Genomic DNA, 26,892 nt, shown 5'->3' with positions numbered 1-26,892 from the left:
TTGGAGAAAAAAGGGGATGATACAAAAACTAAAAGTTAAAACTTTAAGAAATGAATTGAAACAGAAAATTTCAGCAAGGGGATCTAGTGTGCTAATGTTTATCTGTTACAAGTATTTAGAAAGAGCAGTCCATTGCTACCTGGACACCTCAGTCATGTCATTTGGTAGAACAGGAAATGCTGATGGTAGTTCCATTTACCTTCTCATATTGGCTTCTAGAGCAGGAAGACTTACTATGTAGGGAAGTACCGTGAACATGCTGAAACAGCAGATGTGCCACCAAATGTGAGAGAGAAGCTCCTAAATCAGGAATGGAATAAGAGGTGGGATTTTGAGATTTTTGGAGATTTTGTAAACAACGCTGTTTTCAGAGAAAAAATGAATCATTAATTATTTCTAAAATTATCTTAGTTGACAGATACCCAGTAAGACTGCAAAACTCTCTTAGGACCACTGCATGTATCCACACTGCCCTTTTAGATTTTAACCTGAGACTGCTGTCTACCGATCAGCCTTTGCATCTGGTAGTGCAAAAGTCCATCTTTGAAACAACCACATCAGTTGTTTGTCTGCCTTTGCTGACAGGGCAGATGTTATATATAGAGATGGCTGGACCATATGGCTGATGAGGGTGCCCTTGAACATACTTAAAAGTTCAAGCACAGGGAAGATGTCTTTCCAAGAGTACAAATTTTGTTACCTCAGGCTTGATCCTAAAGGCAAAGCTGACATTAACAGGCAGTGCAGTAGGAGCAGCTCTGTAAGCAGATTGTGTTGAAGACCCAGCACACATAAAATATATATTTCAGGGTATTTTGTCTTTGGACTAGCTTCAGCCTGGTCCCATGGAGTGAATGCCCACCAGCACTCCTGAGTGTAACTGCTGGTTTGGCTTGATCCAGAAGGAATTTTTTCATGCTCCAGGATACCTGTGATGGGAATCCTGGTAGAGCTGGTGTGGGAGTATTGAAGTCTGGCATCAAACTGGTCCAAACTAAGACATGAATGTGGGCTAACACTGACTCCCATCAGCAAACTGGAAATTTGGGTGGTTGCTACCATTTGATCTGAGTATAAGACTCAAGATTATTTTCCCGGAACTCTGTACAGTTCTGTACTCAAAATCCTTTTACTTTTAATTACAAGTAATAGCACTTTGAATGCAGAAAAGCTCATCATTGCACTGCTTAAAGAAAACCTTGAGTTTTCGTAGATGCCACATTTTTTTTCTCTTGACAAGAGAAAAGTGCATTTAAAAGGTACCTTCTATGTAAGCTGCAAAACCTACTAATACTGACAGTAAGGTATGCTAGACTCTTAAAAGAACAAAACTTTAGTGTAGACATCTTTCTAAATTGTCTAGAATTCATTAATTTTCAGATCTGAACAGAAGTACAATCCTGTTTGCAGAGTCTATGTGTGAAAATTGCAGAATACCTTCCATTATTCAGAACTGCTTTCCTCTCCTGACTGTTGCTGCTTCTAAATGTATTTTCTGTGGTGCAGTATGAAAAGTGATACTTAAAATTCCAGTAAGGGCTTTTTGCCTTGTAGCCAGTCTTTTTTATTTGTTCTTGCTATTGATGTATCTGTTGTATTAAAAAGAATTTTCACGAACTTGCATTTAATTTTCTATGTGCATTTAGGCCACTGAGCATTTGGGGACCTGGGGACTTACAGGCCCCTTTAGTGTAATAGTCATTGTTTGCTGTGATTTTTTTGTGCAACCTAGCTATGTTCTTTCAGCTGTGTAATTTTATCATACATAGTTTCAATAGCATATGGCACTATTCTTGGGTTTGAAGTTTCAGCTGCATGAAGAGTCTGCATCTCTTTCTGGTGGGTCAGATGGTGGTTGAAATAGAAGTAGGAATAATAAAAATAATTGATGCCTTGAAGGAAACCTTGGTCTTTTGCTCCCAGGCATAGTAATGGTAGCATTTGTAGTAAGAATAATGTGATTCTTCTTGCTGGTTTTTAGTGGTGCTAAGACCTAAGAGAAGACAAATCCTGGGAATTTCTTCTATTTAAGATACTTTTCTGTTAGTTACATAGCAAAAATTGATTTTTACAAGACTGACTGATTTATCCATCTCTTAATTCAAAATAACTGGTATTCATTTTGCGCAGAACTTCCAAATAATCCAATAGATTGAACTGCCAGATCTGTTTATGCAGGATACACTTTACAATATGACAGTGCTGGGGGAAACATTGCAGAATATATCTGATGGCAATTAAAATTATGACACTTGATCACTGCTCACATTAAACATAATTTACAGCAGCATCTCAGCAGCTGAGACATGAGTGTGCATTTTTGGGTAAGATAGTATGTATTTACCTTGTGGGTTATTATTGTAAGGATTTCTTAATTAGGCTTAATTTCTTACAGGAGGTACTGAAACAGCTACAAGGAAGTATTGAAGATGAGGCAATGACATCTTCTGGACAAATTGACTTACTAGAACGACTTAAAGGTAAATCTAAAATTTGGGTTTTAAGTAGGTTCATTTCTTACTCCATTGTTTTTAATTTGGGATAAAATTTGGAAGTAATTTGTATCTTCTTTCCATTGTTGATCTTGATAATTAGGCATAGTCTCAGTGCCTAAACATTTTTGCTAAATGTTTTATCACACACTTTTTAAAACAAAAAGAAAAAAAAAAGAAAAAAATCTCTATTCATATTTTTACTACTGTTCCTCTAGAATTTCATATTAACTGCTTTTGTTGTAACTCACATTTCTTTCTTCAGAAAAAAAAAATCCCTAAAAGTTAACTTTGCTGTAGTTCCACCAATATTCTAAACTTGTTTGCATTGCTGCTGTTTCCTTGTGATATTTCTTGGGATAGTTTCTGTCGTGCTGCAGATTGATGGCCTCTTCCCTATAGCATGTGCTAGAATGTGTTTCATCCCATTATATGGGAAGTGCCACCAAGCCCAGACCACTAACTCCCTGTAAATATACATAATCCCTGCCACTGACCCAGAAATTTCATAGGGTTTTCTCTGTTTAAGAGTCCTGTGATGAGCAGAGTGGTCATCTGTTACATTATGATGAAACATTTGCAGGATCTCTGGAAAAGAAATTTTTAGGAAGTGAACCACAAGGTAATGATATTTATGCAGAACTCTCCCCATTTCTTAAGTCCTCTGGGAAGGAGGCAGGCTGGCTTTTGTGGGGATGCTGTTCTGATTGCCAGGATTGCCATTTGACCATCTGCTCAGACAACTGCTGTTCTCTAAGTCCACCATATCCATTGTTTTTGTTCACAGTATTTTCACTCCGTTTCTCTGCAAAATATTTCTGTTAAAAATCCTTATGGATTTGTTCAAGAAGTAAGAAATCAAGATAGAAATTATGCTTTAACTTTGAACCTTCAGCTCTGAAAAATGTTTGCTGTTCATTATCTAGAACTAAATTTGGAAAACACCAGCTTCGCTGGGGTGAAGTTAAGGCCAAAAGTGTCTGTGCGTTCCTATGGGAGCCGGGAAGGGTCCGTGTCAAGCCGCTCTGGGGAGTGCAGTCCAGTCCCCATGGGGTCATTTCCAAGAAGAGGCTTTTTGAATGGAAGCAGAGAAAGCACTGGTTACTTAGAAGAGCTAGAAAAAGAGAGGTAAATTTATTTTTTTATTCCTCCAGTATGGATTGACTTCTAATTTTAACATGGAAGTTTACTAACACACCTAGTATTTAGCTGTCACGAATGTGGTTTTGTTCAGTGGTGTATTTACCTGTCATTTACCTTGACCGGTAAGAAACCTGGAATCTGCATTTTATTTAGATGTACATACAGAAAAATACCCAAAAAAAGTGAAGTATCACTTAGTTTCCACTGCTTCTTCATATGTGCATTTCATTGTTACTCTTTGTTGGAGGTTGAGGGGTTTTTTAATTTTGCTAAGCAGGTTGTCATTTTCTGCAGTATATTTAAAGAGCGAGGGTGGATCATTCTAACCACCTCTATATCTCCTCACCTCTCTTGATAAATGCTGAAGCTGTAACAATGTGATGATGAAATGGCTTTCTCTCTTTTGCAAATGGTTATTAAGCACCATAACTGGTTTATCAATTATTTACTCTTGGCAGACATTTTCCTGGTGACTGTACTCTCTCAGCAAGTGTATCAGCCAAACAGAACTTGTGTTCTTACCTTCACCGTGTTGTTCCCATCAGATGTTTTTTTCTTGAAAGGCAATGGTACCCATTTTTAGGAAGAGCATACTTTCAGGTCATAATACAGAATTGTTACACTTTATCAGTCACTTACAAAGGAACGGCAGAGTAAGAGATATGCAACTGTTTCCACTGAAACCATCTTTATTTCTTAAAATTAACCTGACTGAAATACCAGATGTTTTCAGAAGCCCATCTGGAAGACAAAGTTTCCTAAAGATTTGGTCCTACTTAATGGATGGGACATCAAGCTGTGGGATGCAAAACCATGTAAACTGCAACAGAGTATTTTTATGCCTAGCAGACATTAACAAGCAAAAAAATCCATTTTGAAGTTGTAATAGAAAAGCTTTGGGGTAAGGACAGCTCTCTAGAAACCCCTCCTCTAAAGAATTTTCTCTGGAGTTCAGCAAGATTTTTGCAACCAAGACCTGAAGGGAGTATGCTTTTCTTCCAAAATATTATGTCCAGGTCCCTTTTTTTTTTTCCTTCTCCGAGCCAGGATCACCACTGATGTTCTGTTGCATAAAGTGTAGATTCCTGAGGAACTGTATAAGAATATTTAGGAATTCAGGAATCTATCTACTTGCTTGCATCTCAGTCTTCAAGAGTCTGTTGTGTCTGTTATTTACCGTCTTAACAAACTGTGCATTTGTTTGTGTTCTTCCAGTGCTGTGTTTTTTACTACAGATGATACTAAAATCTTTAAACACAGTTGGATCTTTCAGTGGGATTCCAGTGAACTTACGCTCACTTGGAACAAGCAGCATTTATAGCAGCCAGAGTTCTTCAAGGTGATTAGCACCTGCGATTTATGATCTATGATCCTTCGCCACCCTGGTGGATTCTGAGGTGATAGTTCTTTGGACATTTTTCTTGGCAGTGAAGACAGCTTAGGCAGTGAACCAGTCTGTGTTCTAAATAACACTGGAGAAAAGGGATGAGGATGTTTTAATTTCAAAGTAGTTTAGACACTGTTACTGTCATAGCTGATGAGGTAAATATTTGTGCTGTGGAGAAGATGGATCTATGGACGCATGGCCAGATCACATCTGGCTTCATTATTAGTGAGATGACAAGTAATCCAAAACTGCTCTGTTCTTTAAGCTGTTTCAGGGTACATGTGGAAGGATGTAGGGCAGTGATGAGAACGCTGGGTAGCCAAATGAATCAGAACTTGGGGGGGTATAGGACTAAGCATCTAAAATTACTGCCATTTCTAAAAGAAAATTAACCACTTATTTTCCTGTGTTTTGTGTCTAAACTTTTTTTTTAATATTTACTGCATTTCTGTGTATCTAAATGTATATATTTGCTAATTGATTTTGGATTTTTGCACTTAAACAGATTTTCAAGAACTTGTGAAACTTGGTAAGCCTAAAATAATTTAGAATAAAATAACACTTTTCAGAAATATGCAGGATGAGACCATTTCCACTCACAGTGGCAGTGCTATGCTTTTTGAATTGCTATTTTAGAATACTTAATCATTAAATACCACTTACTTTCTTTAGCTATTTCCAGGTATACTTGGTAAAAGAATTACATCAACAACAAACGTTTTCAGAGTACACTGCAGCTTAATTTTTGTGTTTGTTTGCCCTTGGCAATTTAGCAAATTTAATAATCTCACCTTTGTAAATCCTGTAATTTGTAAAGATGAGTCTTCTGAGAAATTTTATGTGAAAATGTTTGTATGCATTCTTTATTCCTTCTGGTTTACGCCATTGCTTTTTTATTTCTTTAATGTTGATTTGGAGCATTATCTATCTCATGACTTCTTCCTTGTATTATGCTTGTGTCCTTTTGACTGGCTGGTAAAACTTACTTTAAACTTTACAGCATCAGCACTGCTTTTCAAGATTTTATTTTATCTCCTACCAATTGAAGTGAAAGTATCAATTATAGTTGTAATTTACATAATGGAAGTAGAGTAACATATAGTTTGTTTCCCTTCTCCCTTTTAACCAGGAATAATATTGACATAATTATGCAGAAAATACTTCCAGAAGAATTAAAGAGTTTTCTGCATTCATTCCGCTTCCTCTATTGTTGGGAGCTTCATAAATGCCACATGAGAAGTTTTCGAAAAACCCGCCCTTCAGCAAAACAGTTTAAATTGAAAACTTTTTGTTAACTCATAGTTTTTGAAACTTTACACTGTTTCTTTCTCCATTTGCTTTGCTGAATTCTCAGTGAAATTGACAGAGTATGACGAGAACAGAATTTTTCTGATGCTGTGAAAGTCCTAAAGTAAAAATCTTGGGGGTATAAAAAAGATGGAGTAACTGCACTGGTTTTTTACATCTTTTTCACGATCAGTGTAGCAGATCTTCCACTTTAAATCCTCTCCTAATGCCAAGAAACTCCAGGAGGCTGAGAAGCAGCTGTACTTCTGGCTGGAATAGTATCTGAGAGCATTGTTAAATGTGGGAAACAGCTTATCAAACACATCTGCAGAGAACTGCTGCTTATTGGTGCTGATTTTCAAGTAAACTGAAGTGCAGCCTCCTGTAGTTGTAGTGATGCTTCAGGTTTTGTGCTGAGAAAGCTTAGAGACTGTTAAAACCTGAATTCTCATGGAGCAGTGATACCAAACTAATGTTCCCAAATGAAGCATCACTTCAAAGACAAAATGACAATATTAAATTGAACAAGTGACCCTTAGGTCATGCATTATGTTGTTTATGCAGCACTGATGGTTCTTAAGTTATTTTCTTGCTTCTAGCATCCATTGTGCATGTCAAAACAGATTGAATGACACACTGTCTCACATACTGAATACCCCACATTTCATAAGAGGAACTTAATCACATGTTTACTTAGCTGAAAGTAATCCCTCCAGTTTTTACTGCCAGTTCTTTGACATCCAGAGGCAGAATTAGTCAATCCTTTCACATTTGCAAGTCCTCAAAAGTAAAAATAGTTTTTATAATGATTGCATTAATTATGCTTTTGCAAATTTTATTTCATAGCCTGGACACAACTGGTGCCTGGGTACTCAAGGTGGTAAAAAGTGAAGATGTGCAGAATTCCACTCTGTCCAGAGATTAGGCACCAGGGCTGTGTGGCAAGAGAATGGGCAGGTGGGAGGCAAAAAAACTTTCTCAACTAGCTTTCCTCAAGCACCATTATTACTTTTGCCTTCAGTCTGTCTAAAGGACCTTAGGAATTTTTGCCAGCCACATCCTTGTGGCTGAAGAATTACTGCTGTTCTGTGATACTGCCCCAAATTATGGTAGTTGTTTTTCTTTTCAATCATTTTTATTGTAAACCTTGGCATCCTTAAAGCAAATCTGTTTCAACATAACTGTTGGATCAAATTTGGAAATTTATGTCATTTTGTTCATGTTTACAAACATTTAGCACTCTTAGATGTGTATAGTTTTTGATTCTCACATTGAAGGAAGGGATCCTCTCTTTCAGTTCTGCATTTGTACACAGGCCAAGTCACTTACATTGGATACGGAACAAATATTAAGTCATCAAAATTAGCTTGAAACATTTATTAAGCAGGAAATAAGTTGAACAGATTCTTTTAAATATAAGTTTTGAAATTATTTCTTTGTTTGGTGTGGAAGATGGATTACCTCCTCAAATCATGTCTGTGATGTGTTACCAAAATAGTCAGGGGAAATTTGTACTTTTGTTGTATGCTGTGTAATTGTTCCCTAATGACTTAGAGTAATTATCTGTAATGTATTTTTGTGCTTTATGAAGGTTCATAAGCCCTTGCTCAGAAAGGCCACAGCCAGAGAGGGACGCAAAAGGGGATGGGAAATAATACTGGGCAGGCAAACTTATTTGCAGCTTTCTGTCTTCTGGCTAAGTGTTGATTTTGTCATTTCTGTTAATGAGCAATGTTAAAACATCAGGAGGAAGAAAGTACTCACAGAAAGCATTAGAAAGAAAATAATAAACTTGTAAATTTTTTTTTTAAGAGTGGCTTTTCTGTTTATTCATACTAGCCAGATTTTGCTGGAAATTTTTAATATATATATTTTGTGAAATTTTGTGGCCATGAGCATTATTTCATTATTTTCTTAAAATTTAGGGTTAAAATTCAGTTCATGAAGGATTGTTAAAATAGTGAAATTTATAGTAGATTTTTTCCTTGGTAGTCTGCATATATTATTCATTGTGTCTTTTTCAGTTATTACTTAGGTATTCAGTGTGCTTATAATACCTATTTAAAATGTTTTTAACAGCTGCAAATGTGTGTTGTCAATAACATTCGGTGGGAAATACTGGTTTAAAGTATCTTAGGCACTCACAGAAATGGCTTACTTGGTGTACTTTACCCATAGTTGTGCTATGGGTGACAAAATGAGTAAAAGGACAGTGCAAAGGCGAAGAATCTCAATTCAGTAATTCAGGATTGAGGGTTTTACTTGCTTCTGTGACAGACCTTTTATTAAATGCTGTTTGCACTGTACAAAGTATTTTTTTGAGAGAAGAAAGGAACAAGTTGACACACAACTAATAAGTGATTTTTGCTTTCATGAAAGGTCGCTTTGGATTTCAAAGTGGGTTTTTTAGAGAAATATGTATATTTTTCTCTCTCATAGATTAGGTCCTGAAATGCTTAGCACAGAGGAGTGGATAGATTGATTAGCAAGGGCCAGGAAACCGAACTCAAATGTCTCTTTATTGCCTTCTTCAAACCTTCAGATGGAAATGAGGTGTTAATGCTCACTTCCTCCTTCTGCTTTTAACAGATCCCTGTTGCTTGCGGAGCTTGAGAAGGAAGAGAAAGAAAAGGACTGGTATTACGCCCAGCTTCAGAACCTGACTAAAAGGATTGATAGTCTCCCTCTTACTGAAAATGTAAGTACCTTCTGAGTGCTGGGTGAGGTGTCTAGTGCTACCGTCTCTTTTTAGATGCTGTGTGTCTTTTATCAATTCAGTGGCATCCTCTACTTATTACTTTAGTTAAAAATTGTTTTTCATTCAGTGTATAATGATAACTTAGCCCTAAATAATGCATTTTTTCACATTCATACATATCATATAAATGTCAGTGAAAACAGAAGAGCATTGACAAGTCATTATGACAAATTAATTGCTTGTCAGTACACTTCCTGAGCTCTGTTCCCCCCTGTTCTTTTGTTAGGTGAATTTTTCTAGTTGTGAGAGTAATATTAGCATAAGACAGTGTACACAAGAACTGTTAGGTCGTAACAATCAGTGAAGTGATTCTGTAGCCTATGCAGGTGTTGCTGTAAGCTTTTACCTTGGCACCTCCGAACTCACCTCAAGTTGCTGTTATCTGGGATAATGAAGATGTCTGATAAGCCACATAATGAAGGATTTCCTGTCAAATGTCAGCAGTATGGATGTATTTGCAGTGTATTTGTTTCACACATAGAGTTGGTAGGATGTGGCTGAGAGAGTCACACCTGATGAAGGATCAGTCAGCCTTCTGGAAATGGAAACAGAGCAGAAGCACTTCCTCAGTGGGCAGAAGTAACACTGAGTCATGGCTGAGCTTAACAGAGCATGTGTCGTTCTGTCATAGGTTTTAGGGTTGTCTCTCCTGTTCCATAGATAATGAATTCACTTAGCTGCTCTTAGGATTAGAATGCATTACTTAACATCTCCACTAAAGGCATCTTGTGGCAATTCGTATCCTTTTGTATTTAGTCCAGGCGCAGCAAAATGACAGGTCCCATTTGGTGCTTGCAGATGATTGCCTTGTTTTGACTCTCTGAATTGACCTTGGTGAATTCTTCTGGAAAGACTGCTCTTGGAGACTCATTTTTTTTGCAGACTGAGTAATTGTCCAAAGCCAGTGAAGAGCTTTGCTCCTGCCTCGAAATTTCTTTTAGTTCAAAAGTCTTCCCTTAGGCTGTATTGCTTCTCCTGGGTTTAACACTTGTGCTCTTTTCACAGAGTAGTTAGAAATAAGGTAAATAGCAGTATGAATATCATCACTATGTGCATTAGCTTAATACCTCTGAATATTTTTTAAAATGCCAATTCACATGGCACACATCACAGTTTTGTTGGGAGCACCCAGATGTTCCTATAAGGAATGATACTTTCTCAATGCTTATTTATTATATTTAGTCATTTGACAAAACTCAGATATAATCTACTGGTTGAAAAATACTGTCTTGTTTTTTGTAACGCAGTCATGTTTTAAGAAAATATTACTGTGATTTGTTAGTTTATGAAATTTGTTGTAGGAAAATAATTGTTCTGCCTTTTGTTCTGAGAAATACATTATTTACATAAATGTTATTTGCTAAGTGTCTTCTCTGTACTCTGGTTTCAGTTCTCCTTGCAAACAGATATGACCAGAAGGCAGCTGGAGTACGAGGCCAGGCAAATCAGAGCTGCAATGGAAGAACAGCTGGGCACTTGTCAGGACATGGAGAAGCGAGCCCAGGTAGAGTTTGTCTCTCACCATTAGAAGCAAGGGAAAAGGCTTTCCTGCATATTTATTAAATTATTGGTAATTGTATCTTTAAACTCTGTAAACACAGCACTTAGTTAGCCTTTCAAATAAAGAAAGTAGGAGTCATGATATAGGAAATAATTGCTCGGCAAAAAGTACCCTCATCTGCCTGTTGTAAATAAGCCTTTTTATTCAGCAGATGTAGACCATTTATTCAAGAGAAAATACTTTTCAATGATAATTTCCTAACAATTTGCTACCATTTTAGCTTCAAAAAAGCCCAGTGTACATGCAACTGCTTTGTTTTGCATCTTTTTACTGGGTTTCTTCATGCTTATAAGTTTAGAGTAAAATCTAGTTACTATTCTTAAGTTTCCTTAGCCAGAAAAGATATATAATTTTTTCAAACAAGGTGTTCTAGTAAAATGTAATTCACATACATATCTGGAAGTTGTTTACTCTCACCAGGAGTTGTTTTGTGTTCATGATGAGGATATGTACATATCTAACCACATGGCACACCCATTTGGAAGTATAAATAAGTATGTAATCAGGTGCAAATCATAAATAATCATTTGGTTCCTGGCTATAAAAAATAATCCTCCATAGTAGGAAAGCAACAATGTGAATTACTTATTACCATTTATTTCTAGACGTGTTAAATAACCCACTTAGTAAGACTTGAGTGTTTTATGGTAAATATGACAATAAAATCTGTATTTTCAATACAAAATGTTTTTAGGCTGTATCTCCCTCATTAGGTTGACTCAACACAAAATTTTGCTGCATGAGAAACATTTCTGATTTGGTTTTGTATTTAAGTTAAAGCAGCTGTTCTGATTACAAGAGGTCGTCAGAATAGCTGTTTTAAACTTCAAAGTAAGTAATCTAGTAGGACTTTTCAGAAAATTCCTACTGTTAAAAGTATTTAGCCAAAGAGGTACTCTGCAGCTGTCGGGCTATGTGTGCAGGGCTGTGCAGGGATTTGTCTGATGTTCTCAGACCCAAGTTCAGTCTGCTTGGAGAGTGGCTGGCTCTGATCTGGGAGCTGCAGGGCTATTACCAAGGTTTATCAGCAGCGGTGATGCCCTCCACGGATTCAGCTGTGCAGTTTATGTCAGCCTGTCCCAAGTGAAGGTCCTGCACAGCAAAACTTCAGAGAAAGCTGTGCTGCTGTAAACAGGCTTAAGTTAGAGGAAAGTGAATTAAGCTAAATAGGCAGGCTGGGCTGCTGGCAGCATTCTAAATGTGCTCTGGCAGGGATCAAAAGAAATTATTCAGACACACATCTTGGCTGTAGTTAGATCACTATATGGAAGTAATCAGGCTGACTCCGAATTTGCTTCTTCCCTGATTGTTGAGGGAGTTTAAATTTGGCGGGGAGAAGAATGCTGCCAAGATGATATTCAAACATTTTACGTGTTTCTGAGTGAATGTTTGACATGGGGTTTGTTATAGCTGTTCCACTCTCTCTCTGTGTAACACTACATACTTGCAGTAATTAGAGTGCCTATTGTGATTATATAAAGATTTTTGAATACAAAGTAACTACAGTAATTTCACAATTATAAGCCACACTCTTTTGACTAAAATTTTACTCCGAACCCGGAAGTGCAGCTTATGCTCTGGAGCGGTCAATATATGAACGAAGTTCAGAAATTTGCCAACCCGGAAGCGTGAGCCTGCAGCAGCCCGGATCCAAGCCGGAGCCCACCCGGTGGCAGCGGGGCCAAGCCGAGCCCACATGGCCCCGAACTGAGCCAGTAAACCCCGTGATCCCGCGATTCTGTTGCTAATTGGAAACTTTGTGAAAGTTGTACGCGGATCCTTGTTGCAAACGAAAGTGCGGCTTATAATCCGGTGCGGCTTATATATGGACAAAGAACGAAAAGTTGCCGATACCCAGAAGTGTGGCTTGTAATCAGGTGCGGTTTACACTCGTGAAATTACCGTACTTATGTATGTACTTCTTGTGAATTTAACTGGTAATTCCCCTTGGTTTCATTCTGCCAAGGAGCAGTACCAAAAATGTGTAGAAGATAGATGTACAGATACGTAAGAGCAATTTCTGCATTATTTCACTGTGGTCTTTAAATGTGCAAAATGAAGCATTTGTATTTGGCAAGGATGCTCAACTTAGTAGTTTTACCATTTTCTTTCAGCTCAGTATTTTGTTTCCATCCAAACTGATTGGGAAACACAGTGTTAAGTAAAATGTAGGCTGAAGGGAGGGAACATTTCAACTACATAAAGGCTGGCATTGCAGACATCTCTGAATTAAGAGAAGAGTCCCAGAGATTGTTCTGGGAGAGAGCTGGTAACCTGCAGTTGCCCAAGTAGTCATTGCACTTTTCTGTAGCTGCGCTTTCTCATGGGCCTTGAAACAATAGCTTTCTCCATTGATGCAGTTTTCTGTCTGGCATGATTTGGCTTTCTTTCTTTCTGAAGCAACTTAAATCACAGCAAATGACTGTTGATGTCTTCTGTGAAGATTGTTCACAAGCACGTGTCCAGCAGTTGTTCAGAAAGATCATTAAGAAGCCTACTGGCAATTTATTTTAGCTAGTTTAATGATTTATGCTAACTTGTAAACTTGCAACTATTCTGTGAAGCTGGTAATTTTACATAGTAGTGCTTACTTGAAAAGAAGGAAAAGACCATTCTTAGACATGTTTTTGTTTTCTGCTGTTCAAAAGTTGTAGCCAATATATTTGCTAATAAGTAGAAGCAAACTTAATTTCTGTAAGATATAATTTTAAAATACTTCTATTCTAAGACTGAATTTATGTTCACATAGAATTTTTTTTCTTCAAGTCAAAACAAAAGGAATCCAATTTTTTTTAGGTTAAGAATTTCTTAAAATCTTAGATTAAATTAACCATTCTTATAAGAATTTATCTCAAGATCTCTAAAAGTTTGCTAAAACAGGAGACCACTAAAGATACAAGAAAATTTAAATCCTGGAATTCCACACAGATAAACATTTCAGCACTGTTAACATTTATACAATGGTCTTGTATGTACACCATTAATGCATTTGTCTATTGTATATGTTTATTTTGGAAAAAAAACCCAACCAAGCAAAAAAGGCAGACAGCATTTTGAAAACATATTGTTATTCCTTACTTTTACTTTCTATGCAGTGGTAGTTTTTCTGTCATTGTGAGTGCAGAGGAATTTTATTTTTGTTTTGTTAGACTCCTTACTGGGGCAATGAAAGCCAAATAATGTGTAACTTCAAATGTAAAGTTACTTTATACAACTATTTCATGATAATAGAAGTTATGGCAATGTAGTATGAACAAATAGAAATCAAAGGTGGTATTTCTCAGGTAGGTTCTGAAGTTAAAAACACTGCTGTTGCTTGTTCCATTGTGTATCTCAGACTTTTGCCCATTTGCCATTAGGCTCCTACCCCTTATGGCAAGAAACGCATTCCTTTTTTCTGCTTCTGTATTGTTTGGCACACAGTACGCTCCTGATTAGTGGAACTCCTCCATTTCCCTGTAATAGAAAAAAAATTAATTAGAAGAATGATCTGATGTTTAAATCTCTGGACTAAAATTGGAAAGGGCGGATAGAATTCCTGTCCCTTTGGAGGACTCAGTCAGTAATACTTGGCAAATCATGCGCTATTTAATTGTTTTCATCTGCTTAAAATTTTCTTCCTGTGTTTAGGTGCATATATGAAGATACTCCTTTTTTTGCCATTTATTGGATACATTGCTGGTTACACAGAAAGAAACTCAAATTATGGGAAATTTTGGGGAGACCTGTGTTTTTTGAGTCCTTAAAAGGGACCTGTAAGAAACTTTTTAGCAGGGGAATAATGATAGGAGAAGCAGTAATGGCTTTACATGGAGAGTTGGTTCAGATTAGGTACAAGATAGACATGCTTTGCAGTGGGAGTGGTAAAACACTGCATGAAGTTGCCAAGAGGCAGCAGGGGCCCCATCCCTGGAAACATTCAAGGTCAGACAGGTCTTTCAGCAATTTGATTTACTTGAAGATGTTCCTGCCCTTGGCAGGGAGTTTGGAATAAATGACCTTCCAAGGTCCCTTCTAACCCAGACTATTCTGTAATACTATAAAATTCAAGTAATTATTAAGGACAATGAGAGATGTATTTTGTTAGTCATGCATCATGTCACGAATGCATAGATATTCCCAGAAATATTTTATTATTTTCTAATACTTAAAAATTCCTTGAATCAGGAGCAAAGGGTGGGATAAATTACGTTTGCCTCTGTGCTGAAGCTTTTATGTGTTTTCCAATAATTTACTTTACAAAATCAAATCAAATTTATAGCTTAAAGTTGTAGCTTTCCAACTCTACTAAATATTGATGCTTGTGGTGTTTTTCCAACAACTGCTTCTGATGTGTTCCAATAATTCATATTTTGTACATTTTACATTAATTTTCTTTTGTATTTCTAAATTTTCTAGATAGCATTGTGTCTCTATTGCATGTGCATCTTTTGGCATTAGCATCTTTTGAAAGTTCATCTTATTTTCATTTTCAGATTATAAACATGTCAAACAAGGTTGGTAATAGTGCTGATCTTTGCAGTGTCCACCAGATTGCTTTTCTAGTAAAGCACTGTAAATGTTAATCAAGTAAAGGCATCAGAATTTTTTCAACAATATCTCTGTTTTATTAATCTGTCCATGGCAGAAAAAAATAGCATTTAATCAGTTTGTCTTCTGCCCTCATTTAAAGTTAAATAATGTGAGTGTATTAAATTCTCAAGCTCATGCACTTACTGTTTCACAGACTGTTAATGCATCTTGTCCTTCACTGTACAATTTGTGTGGAGTATGTATCCTGTTACATTTAGAGTACATATACATTCCCTTTTCTAACCACATAATGGTTGCAATGGGAAATGAGTAGCAGTATGTCTGTAAAAGACTGAAACAGAGATGTCTGTAAAATCCCAGATAAACTAAAGAAGCAGTATGTAGATTTTTTTTTATTTTTTTTCTTTTTTTACTAAGACTCTTAAGTTCTTTGAGAATTGTAGGAGCAGAAAATCTCAGAGGTTGGGCATAAGCAAATTTCCAAAATTAGTATAGCAACTGAATATAATAGAAATATGTCAGGGTCTCATACCTTCAAAGACACTCTTTTAATAAAAGTATCTCTCAGATCTCTGTAAGGCAAGTAAAATTCTGATACTTGAGATAAAAGTGAATTTGCTACAGACCTGCATAAAATGTTAGTTTCCAAAACAGAAATGTTGTGCAAGTTAAGGGGAGCATTTTTTAATACCTAAATGTGCTGTGTGCCAACCTATTACATCCAAATGAGTATTCAATGTTATTAAAACCCCAACTACTCCCTTATGTGTTTTGAATGCTTGCAATCATTCCTTTCATTATGATCAACAATTGAATTACTGCATGTAATACCTGCTGCATGTACCTACTGAAGTAGGTTTGTTTTGTAGTCAGCAGTATTTGTCAAGAACACTTCATGCTGTCAATATGTACAGTAAGTAAAAGGAGTTTTTGAACAAAATCAAATGTGAAAATCCATTCATTTCAGGCAAGGGTGGCCAGAATTCAACAAATAGAGAAGGACATTCTTCGTATACGACAGCTTCTGCAATCACAAGCAGCTGAAGCAGAGGTTAGTGAGAAATAACTTCCGTTTTCTTATTGTAGTTATGTGTATTTTCACTAAAAAAACAAAAATACTTGAATAAAGTGGTAGGCAGGATTATGCCCATCAGCTGTTGATGTCACAAGTAATCAGGTAGTCAATATTCTTAGACTGTTACTTGCTCTGTTTCTAATGAACTGAGGATGGAATACTTGGATTAGTCCTCATACTACTGTGGCGCTTCAATCAATAATCATATATGTTATAAGCTTAGCTTGACATTTCAGTAAAAATGTCAATGTGCAATGTGCTTTTAAATGCTGAATCCTGTTTTTAGAAATAATTAAAACAATCTGTTGTACATACCTTTCTAATTGTGAATCTCTGATAAGCACTATCACGGTTAGCTTGTCTTTTGAAAGAGATAACATGTTAAAAAAGGATGAATAGAGTTCTGTCAAACTTCATTATAGAAGCCTGGTATATTTTTAGTGTTTAAGTACAGGGCTCTATATTAAGAAATGCAGGATGTTTCCTGTAAGTTACAAAGTCCATAGCGGTAATTGCCATTAGCAAAAGCTGCTCTTGTGGAAATTCACTTAGAATGTCAGCTCAGTTTCTTGTACTGGTGAATTTTGTGTTTGACATGAGAATTTTATGACTTGTCTTCACCCAAAATAACTACAGAGCATCATTTGGATCACTAAAAGATGTATATTTTTCCATTTTGTAAAATACTGGTTTCATAGTTCCAGTATTTGGGATGAAGTCAATTCTTATGAGTGATGCAGACCGTTGTGTATGGAGTTGAAGTTGCCTGGTCTGTCCAGATGTTCATAGATATTGACAAGATCTCCCTGAGCCTTCTGTTTCTCCAGCTGAACAGTCTCAGTTGTCTCAGCCTCTGTGTGTGTGAGAGATGCTCAGGACTCCTAAGGACTGCTATAGCATGCACAGGACTTGTTTCAGTGAATCCATTGTAAATCCAGCTTTATTGTGCTGGGCAGGCCTAAACAGGACTTTGGATACTGAGTGGGGAGTAAGGGCCACCTCCCTGGCCCTACTGGCAATTTGCCCCTCACCGCAGCACAGGACACTGTTGGACTTCTTGCCGCAAGGATAAAGGATAGGATACCCCACCAGGAACTCCAAGTGCTTCCCAGCTGGACAGATCCAGCCTGTGTTGGTGCCTGGGGTTGTTCCCTCACAGGTGCAGGACTTTGCACTCCCTTTCTTGAACAGCTGGAGCTTCCCCTCAGCCCATTCCTACCCCTTGTCCATGTCCCTCTGGAAGGCAGCTGAACCCTGTGCTGTATCAGCTTCTCCAAGCTGGAGAGGGTGCACTGCGTCCCACTGTGCAGATACTGGACAGTATTAACTCTGTCTTGCCTCCGCCTGTACCTTGTACTACTTGATTGCAACATCCTGATTTCCAGCTATTCCAGCAGTTTTCAGTCCACATCCCTGTGCCCTCACCTCCTACTTGCGCCCTGAGAAGTGGTGCAGGGCCGTGCCCATTGTGCAGCACAGGCTTGGGAGTATTCCCAGCAAGGCAGCTCTGCTGCACCTTGTTCTTGCCTGTGCCCAAGGACGTTCCTCTTATCTCAGCCATGTCTGTTGCCCTTGTGTTCCCACCAGCCAGGGCTCCTGCCTTGCCAGCCCTACTCTCTGTCCCCTTTCATTTCTGGTGTCAAGCTCTCCCTGCCTGATGGACCAGCCTCTCAACAGATGCTTTTGCCCCATATAGTCAGATAGATCCTGTCCCCAGAGTGTTTACCTTTTACTCTGGTAGAAAAAAACAAAGCATTATTTTGAACTTCCTTGAACTCAGGGACTCAAACAGCATTGAGATGCGACTTCAGAAAAAAGGTTTTGTCTTAGTTTTTCACTCCTTCCACCGAATTACTGCCCCATACACTGAAGGTCTGATATTTCAATATTTCAGGTATGTGATTCATGTAATGTGTCTCACCTGGAAAATGTTTGGATATCTGGTCGTGTAGTTACATGTTTTAGGACAGAGTTACCAGGGTGCTAATGGTGGTAAAGGAGGCAGTCACTACACACACCCTGCTACATAACAGCGTGTTTTAATCATTACCAAGTGATGACTATGTCCTGCGGAGAACAGCTAGATCTAATTCTGAAATTGCGTGGTGGTGCAGTCACACTGCAAAGTCCATATAACTGAAAAATACAAATATGAGAGATTTTCGTATTTTTATCCTGTGCCTGATACTGTTACTGAAACAAGTATAGTTCTTCAAGAAGAAGTCTGTGAAGCAGTGGGAAAATGCTGGAAAATTCTTCTAACTATAACACAATAGTGTTTGATCCCTATATTTGTGGTTAATGCTTAGTTTTGTAGAGTGCTTAGTAAAAGTGCCAGAGATTAGTGTCACCTTGTATTGACTCCCTACATCTGTGACTAATAAGTTGTGTTCCAACTAATGCCTCCTAATTTACTTACATCAGTGATTGATATGTACTAGCTGATATCTTAGTTTTGAGAACAAGGATTGTGTGTGACAGCAAAGAATGAGTAATACATTAGGACCTGATCACATATTTGAGATACTGTCAAGGAGAAAAGATTCATCAGAAGACCCAAACCATATCCAGATAAGTCCATGGAAATAATTAACATACATGGATATATTCAGGAAAGCTGATGAATATGGAATGCAGCCTGGTCTGTTAGTCTGTTACTGAGCATGCTTTGAGGAGAATTCCCCATGCATTCAGCACTGGTAATAAAGAAATGTTGGCTTTCTAACCTGGTAAATTGGTTGGAGAGTTTATTTCCTGGTTTTTGGTGCTAATAACCAAATTGAATGTGCTCCTCACATTATAAAGATCTGGTAACAACAATTATAAATATCACAGCTTGTCTGCTGATATGGTAGGCCCTGTGGTGATGCTAGTCCCTGTGGAATCCAAGTGCAATAGATCTTGAAGAGGAAGACAAATATAACACTGCAACATAAATTCAGCTTTTAGAAATCAATGAGCAGAGAAAATTCTCACATACGTTTTACCACATTTTTAAGGTTTGGCAAATTGCTAGGTCTTGTGAATGATTCTAGAAAAAATTGAAGTAATTTACCTGCAAGTGGTGGTATCTTCATCCACTGTAGGGTTGTAGACCTGTCGAAAAATAATTTTTGGCTGTTGAGTACAATATTAAATTATTTAAAAGAAAAAAGGAAATTCTTGGCATTAGTGCTACAGACCACTGTTTCATAATATCTGTAACTCAAAATATGTGAAGTACAGTAATTTCACAATTATAAGCCGCACCATTTTGACTAAAATTTTGGTCCGAACCCCGAAGTGCGGCTTACAATCCAGTGTGGCTTATATACAGACAAAGAACAAAAAGTTGCAGTTTCAGTTTGGAGGACAGTTGTCTGCTGAGAAAGGCAGAGGCTTCTCTTTGAAATGGAGAATGTAAACCCCCTCCCTCCAAATTATTATAATTTTGAAATCAAGGGGCTTTCAGGCAAAGATATGGGAATTGGAATAACAGCTCTTTGCTAGGGAAATTAAAATAGAAATACAGTACTACAAAGAAACAAACCCCAAACCCTGACAAAGTCAGAGTACAACCTGACACCCCGTCAGGCAGGGTGTTGGTAGCAGTCCTGTTAAATGGTGGCTGCATCCTCCTGCAGTAACAAATGTGATTCAGCTGGAGCAGTGCTTCTGCAGAAGGTGCAGTTTCCCTCCAGAGGTCCGGTGGTGATGTGGAGAAATCTGGTTTTCCTCTGGAGTCCAGTGGAGAAAGGGGCTCCCTTAGTGTCCCAAAACCTCTGTTTTTATCTTGGTAAGAAATGTTGGGCTCTTTCCCCTGGCTGGAGCAAGTCCCAATGGGATGAAGTAATTTTATCAGTCCCACAGTGGGACTCAATGGGCCATTAGCAGAAAATAACTTGCTGGAGGAAGGATGGATTGTGAAAAAGATAAAGAACAATGCCCCGCCTGGTTTCAGTGCCCATTAGCAGAATATCTGCCGTTGAGATAAGGATCACTGCCCCCACCCTCAACAGATGGTGATAGAATACAGTGATTTCACGACTATAGGGCGCACCCTTTTGACTAAAATTTTCCCTCGAACCCGGAAGTGCGCCTTGTAGTCTGGTGCGCCTTATCTGATGCACAAAGTTGCGAAATTTGCCAAACCGGAAATGTGAGCTGTGAGCCGTGGGGGGAGCCGGAAGTGCCACGGCAGCTGGCTGGAGGCAGGCCCAGGGGCCCGCGGCACCGGCCCTGCTGGGTGGAGGCAGGCCAGGGGGCCTGCGGCACCCCCCTTCCCGGGTCTAGGCAGTCCCGGGGGCCCATGACTGCCGGGTGAAGGCAGACCAGGGGGCCCACGGCACCGCCCCTGCTGGGTGGAGGTGGGGCCTCGGTCAGCAACCACGTGGGGTGAGCTGGGGGCGGAGCCTCGCTGCAAAAAAAAAGTGCGCCTTATGGTCCGGCGCACCTTATCTGATCTACAGAGTTGCGAATTTTGCCGACTCCCGGGGGGTGCGCTTAATAGTCCGGTGCGCCTTATGGTCGTGAAATTGCTGTAGATACCTTTTGTCACACTCTGTATTGTAACCCAAGACAGTTGCTGACACCTGGACGTGCAGCTTATAATCAGGTGCAGCTTATAATCGTGAAATTACTGTACTTCCATTAGGCAGTGTCACTGTAGATAAAATGTGAAGGATGTTTTTCTTCCTGAGATTATGCTCAGCAGGTTTTAAATTGTAATGAGGAGCATTCTCAAGGATTTGACTTTGAGATTTTCTTTTGTCTTCAAATCAGCTGTGGCAAAATGATTTCTTAGAGTTTCTTAGTTTTGTTTGTTGCATTTTCCGTTTTCTTATATATGCCTTACTTACATATGTATGTATGTTGTGTTTTATATGGAGTAATGGCAAGTCATAATGAATATGTAAGTGTCTGGTTTGGCAACTAAGGTTGACAAAGTATTAGGTAAAATTATTATTTATTGCTTTTTTAGCAGAAATAGTCAAGGTCTACTATGCTAGCTAGAGTTTATGGGTTTCTACTAATAAATACCTTGAAATTGATAATTGATAATGATGGTTCTTTAGAAGCACTTAGAAAATTGTGGCGAATGTGATGGAAGGAGCAGCTCCATGTCACTGTAATTGGCAGATGCAGTGTCCCACAATGTTGCTGCAAGAGCAAACAAGTGAGCTCTGTCAAACTGACTTTCATGGTGTGATGCCGAAATCTAGCAATGACAGAGGTTACAAAACCAGCTTTGGCCTCCTCAAAATTCATGCCTTGAAATAAATGGTGCAGTTTAACCCAGGGGACTGAGTGTCATTCTCTGGCACCTGTGCCTCACACAGGGCTTAGAGAGTCTACAGGTGTTCCCCTGCTGTGGTTCTTTGCTGATGTGGTTGGTAGCTTCGGTATTTTCTTGTACAGGTCCTCTGTTCAGTGTTGAAAGAAGAGGGGACATACTTTAGTGGCTATATTGCCTTTATAACCATTAATCTGCACTTCACCAGATGAATATTTATTTATAGTAATACTGAATACAAAAATACATTTACATTATCCATGTGCATGGATACATGCTATTTTCATATATATAATAAATAAATAAGTTTAATCATGTATACATACAATATGTATTTATAGAAATACTCAGTTTTCAACTAATAAACTGCTTTCTGCTGCCTGTGTTATTATTAATTCCTTTGTTCCAGTCTGCATGAAGAGGACAGCTCACTTCAAATTACTTCAGTGGCTGAATTGGTAGGGAGTCTTCACTGAGATCTTGCAGATTTGATGTTCAAGTCCAGCTGGCAGTTCATATGACAGTAATGCATGTGCAAGCACGTTCTGCATTTCAAATTAGATAAACCCTAGCTGGTAGTAACTGTTAAAAACTGCCTTGAAAATTATTTTGGGTGTTGACTATTTTTGTGTATTGGCATATTGGCACCCTTTTTGAGAGTGCTTAGGGGGAATGGGAAGGCATCTCATTCATAAATGAGATGTAGCAAACAGATCTATATTGATAGGAGCAGAGAGCGTTAAAGGAGAGCAGAAACTTCTCTTGTCAGGGAATGAAATATCTCTGTGTCTGTGCTTTGGATGCAGCAGAACTATTTAATAGATACATTTTCACCACCCTGCACCAACCCCAGGAGTGTTCTTGGAAGAGGAGTAGTATTCCCCCTCAGGTGTCCCAGTGAGTCAGAGCCTTGCTAATGAACCATTCAGATTTTCACCTCTAGGCATGTTCACCACTGCTTTCTTAGTGTGATTCAAAAAGTTGTTTAGTGACTGGAAAAATCTGTCTTGATTTATACAAGCTTAGATGTAGATTTTGTCGAACTCATAATTACACTTCATTGAAGACTGAATGTGTTGTGAGACAAGAGTTCAGCATTATACTGAACTCACTTCATGTATGGCAAGGCCTGATCTTGACTGGGTGCCCCACTCTTGTATTGGGAAACAAAGTTTCTTCAGTTAGTGTATGAAAAATTAGAGATCAGATTCTAAAAAGTAGTAACACTGTGTGTCCTAAAATACCCTGAGATTTGCTTTGTGGCTTACTTATTTTCCATAAGTGAAGATACAGTGTCAAGGAATTTGTTACCTATCGTTGTTTCCAATTTTCTAATATTATTAGTTTGCATAATATCCTGCATTTTTGGCATACCTTATTCCTTTACTTAAATTATATTTACACTTTTGGGTTTATCCCTAAATTATCACTTCACGTGCTGATTACTGGTTTCTGAAAGTCTGCTCAATGTTAAATGAGACTCTTCTGTCTTAGATGAATGAAACAGTTGTTTTTGCCAATGATACTGTATGAATTTAATCACTGAGAGTATCCAAAGATATTTCAGGATATTTGAAGAGAGCTATTGCTACAAGTCAGAGATAAATAACCTTAAAGCAAGATGAGGCAGCCTGTGCTATCCTAGGCGCTGCAGCTCAAGAACATTGTAGACCCACATAAAAACTGCATGACATATACCATATGTGGCTAAATAAATTAATTAAGATTGTATTATCTGTAAGATACTAGCTTCTCAGTCTGTTTTACTTTCAAGTCTAGAGGTCAGCCATTTCCAGGGATTATTCATGTGATTCTGAAAATCTGAAATGTTTTAAATATATTAAATTATGATGTTTGATACTTCACATATTTCATAACTGCTCGTTTAAATGCCTGTCAGCAGCAGGGAGGCCAATTTAGTTTTTATGTAGATGTATAAAAATCTATTTTTGTAAAGGAATTGAAACCTGTCTGTACCACCTTGCCACATCAGTTGAATTTATTTCAACAAAAATTTAGATGGATCAGTATCAGGCTATATAAATTTATTTTCTGTCAAAGTGGTAATTCCTGCACTGTTTGTCCTTGATATTTAGAAGGATTCTTAGAGTACAAATATCCTTCTGTTCAAGCAGAAATCATTCATCTTTGAACATGAAGCGTAATTGAACAGTGCTGGCCGTGTAAAAGCCCAGTAAAAGCAGGGATCACGTGGCTGAGCAGAGCAGACAGTTGTTTGCTCCAGTTCTGTTACACTTCTGATAGGGATGTGAGCACAGCTGGTGGAAAATGGTGCTGCTGTGTGTCACAGCGGATCCTTTGTCTTGCAGGGCTGTAATCCTTGGAGGAAATGCTTCTCTTTCATCTCACAGTTTTTTGAAGGCGCTCAGTCTCTGCTGTTAATTTTTGAGGCTTGGGGTTATGAAATGCAAAGTGCTGCTCAGCAGCTTCCCGAGGACGCAGTATTGATGTGCTCACACCCGAGAAAGCTTTCAATGGTACCTTATTTCTTTTTGTAATTTCATCAACTCTTGCATTAACAGAGAGCACCTCAAAGCAAGCATGAGGCAGGTTCCCATGATACAGAGAGGCAGAATGAAGGTCAAGGAGCAGCAGAAATCAGCGTGGCAACCAGCAGTACTGGTCAGGTAAATAGAGTAATTTTTTTTGTTTTAATATAATTAATTATTTGAAACATATGATGCTTATGTTCATATTTAACTTACTGTGTTTGCATGCCTACTTATTAAAAAAAATGTGTTTTATTTCTTTCCATCTATATCTGGGAAACTTCTTGTATTTACTGGAAGAAAGTGTTTTAATAAAGGGAAGTATAAATATTCAGTAATGCACAGAAGATTTTTCTTTTGTTTAAATGATTAATGAGCCTAATGGTGTGAAAGAGATAGCACGAAAGACTACAGAAAATGTGTTTCATTGTGGATGAATTGTAATATAAGAAGTGTTAGTAAATGATGGAAAATTATTCAAATTTTAATTTTCAAATTATCACTAAGATAATGGTGATTTTTTAAAAAAGAAGTAAATGATAGGTTTATCATTGATGCTTCTTTAATACTGGATTATTTAAGGTTTTGAAATGAGGTATCAATGAGGTAATCTCCTAAAAATTGGCCGAAGTGCTTCTAAATAATTTTTCATTGCTGTTCCTGCTTTTTTTACTGAAATGCATTAATAGAATATTTTGAGGTATACATTAAATTCTTGTCTTTTAAAACCAGTATTTATCAATATTTATTACTTCTCTCTTCGGCTAAAAATACTTTTACTTACTTACCATGATTATTTCCTTCATGATTTCCAACTGTAGCTTAGACATTCCCACTAGCAATTTGGGTTTTTAAAACTTCACAGTACAAATTTAATAGCTGAAATCATATGCAGCATATTTTTGTTACTTCAGGGAAGTAGAATTATTTAAGTATTTCCAAAAGTGTCTTGTAGAAGATTTATCAGAAAGAATTGTGATTTGGCTGGAATATTTCACTTGATTAAACATTAAGCACACCCTGTAATTTTGCTTCTGAAATACATTTTATCACCATTCGGAATTAAATTCTATCATCGATATCTTATTGAGGTTGTGACTTAATTCTTATGACAGCTTTATTGTTTGGGAAGAAAATAGTTCACTGCTGCTTTGGGGCTGAAACCATAATGTATTTAAATAATTGATGCATTGTTGCTCTATCATCCATCTTCAGAGAATGAATTAGGAGTTCTTCCTGCACAATGTATTGTACAGAGAAGGAAGGAAGTTAGAAGGCATTGTCATGTCTTGGCAGACTTAGGCAAATGGAAGATGCATTCATAATTCAGTTGAGGTCTTAATGTTGAGGATCTGTACAATTCTGACCTGTGTGTTGCAAAAATGTATAAAACATGGATATTCTTTCCTCCTGATGGAGGACAGAGTTAGGTTGCTGTATCTGTGTTAAAACAGCCATCTGGGGATTATTTGCTTTCAGTGCAAGTCCAGACAGAGAAGGTTTAATGGATTGGGCATAACATTTATTTCTGAGAAACCAGCTCAGTATACTTAGAGCAATCACCATTCAGTGGAGAGAAGGAAAAAAAGTTTTCACCAAATTATTTGTTTCTAATTGGTTTTATAGTCAGTGTTAATTGAAGTGTGTCCTTTTCAATACCATCTTTCAGCTGTCTTCTTTTCCATTGCACTCACTATTTTCCCACTGAAGTAAAATTTTGTTTATAGCTTCATTTTGCAAGTTCTTTAAAGGAATTTGTTGAGATTGTCCGACTTGTTAACAAAATACATCACAAAACATCAAAAATCCCACAAAACTGGCATGGTAAATAGCAGGGTAAAACAATGAGTGAAAGACAGTGAAGTATAAAAGGTGGAAACAAGATGAGGTAGACAGGAAAAGATTTTAAAGGAGAAGGTCTTAGCAAGGAAAAGTCCACATAACATTTCCTTGTCATTTCCTATTTTCTTGGATGAATGACTGCTCACCTGACATGAGTTCTTTGCCATTAGTCTTTACAGGCCAGTGAGAAATGTAGTTACACTTCAGCTGAGTATCGTGGTGTCCCCCAGATAGCAGAGCCACGTGATGGTTCTGAAGAATTTGGTTACCTGTATTGAGGTTGATACAGTTTGGGGAAAAAGATGGGAAAATATTGCTGTTTCCATCTGCACAATAGTGAATTTTAATAGGTGGTGCCCCAGGCTTACATCATTTTTACCTTCTTGGTTGAAACAATCACACTGGGCTTAATAATGGATAATTTTGGTACATACATTTATGTTGAACCTGTAATCCTCTGAATGTAATTTGAGGAAATAGGAAGGGATTGCATGGTGTAAAAATCGGGGAATTCATTCCTATATTCCTAGCACTGTACTTTATTTAAGTGAATAATACAGAAAACATAGTGTGATTATCTTCATAAACTTCCAGATTTTGATTTTTTCTCTGTAGTCTACAGAGAAAATTAGGGTTGGTTTACCTAGGAAATATAGATTGGAATAAATGGTGCTAATATAAATAATTCCAGTTACACTCTCGTAGCATAAAATATTTCTTCTGGAACATGTGTCACATTTTCTGGATTCAAATGCAAGAGTGAAATGAATGTAATAATGTTAATGTGTTTAAATATTCCATGACTAGATTCTTTTCTGTCTATACAAACACTTCATTAAGTTACTCCTACTTTGTACTTACAGTCTCTTTCAATGTCACGTTTAAGATGTTGAACTGTATGAACTGCAAAATTCCTCTTTCTTTATGGAGCACATTGAAGAAAAAGACATTATTTCAAAGTGTCTTCCATGGAGTTTTCTTCAGTGTGTTACCTATTTTTATTGAAAAAAAAAAATTTATGTTAACTGATCC

The 26,892-nt window shown here is 37.6% G+C and overlaps 1 protein-coding gene across 4 annotated transcripts in view; it reads left to right on the top strand.

The window, feature by feature from the left end:
- APC (APC regulator of WNT signaling pathway) overlaps nt 1-26,892 on the top strand; it is a 102,405-nt gene that overhangs the window by 51,833 nt on the left and 23,680 nt on the right. For all 4 annotated transcript variants that reach the window (XM_033086632.2, XM_033086633.2, XM_033086634.1 and 1 more), the window contains exons 3-8: nt 2,396-2,480; nt 3,419-3,620; nt 8,899-9,007; nt 10,458-10,571; nt 16,129-16,212; nt 24,052-24,156. In XM_033086632.2, the coding sequence (XP_032942523.1) occupies nt 2,396-2,480; nt 3,419-3,620; nt 8,899-9,007; nt 10,458-10,571; nt 16,129-16,212; nt 24,052-24,156 (699 nt within the window). The remainder of the gene's footprint in view (nt 1-2,395; nt 2,481-3,418; nt 3,621-8,898; nt 9,008-10,457; nt 10,572-16,128; nt 16,213-24,051; nt 24,157-26,892) is intronic.

The sequence above is a fragment of the Catharus ustulatus genome, assembly GCF_009819885.2.
Source record: "Catharus ustulatus isolate bCatUst1 chromosome Z unlocalized genomic scaffold, bCatUst1.pri.v2 scaffold_29_arrow_ctg1, whole genome shotgun sequence".
Classification (NCBI taxonomy): Eukaryota; Metazoa; Chordata; class Aves; order Passeriformes; family Turdidae; genus Catharus; species Catharus ustulatus.
Note: the sequence above shows the minus strand (reverse complement) of the source record. Positions and strands in the feature narration are given on the sequence as shown.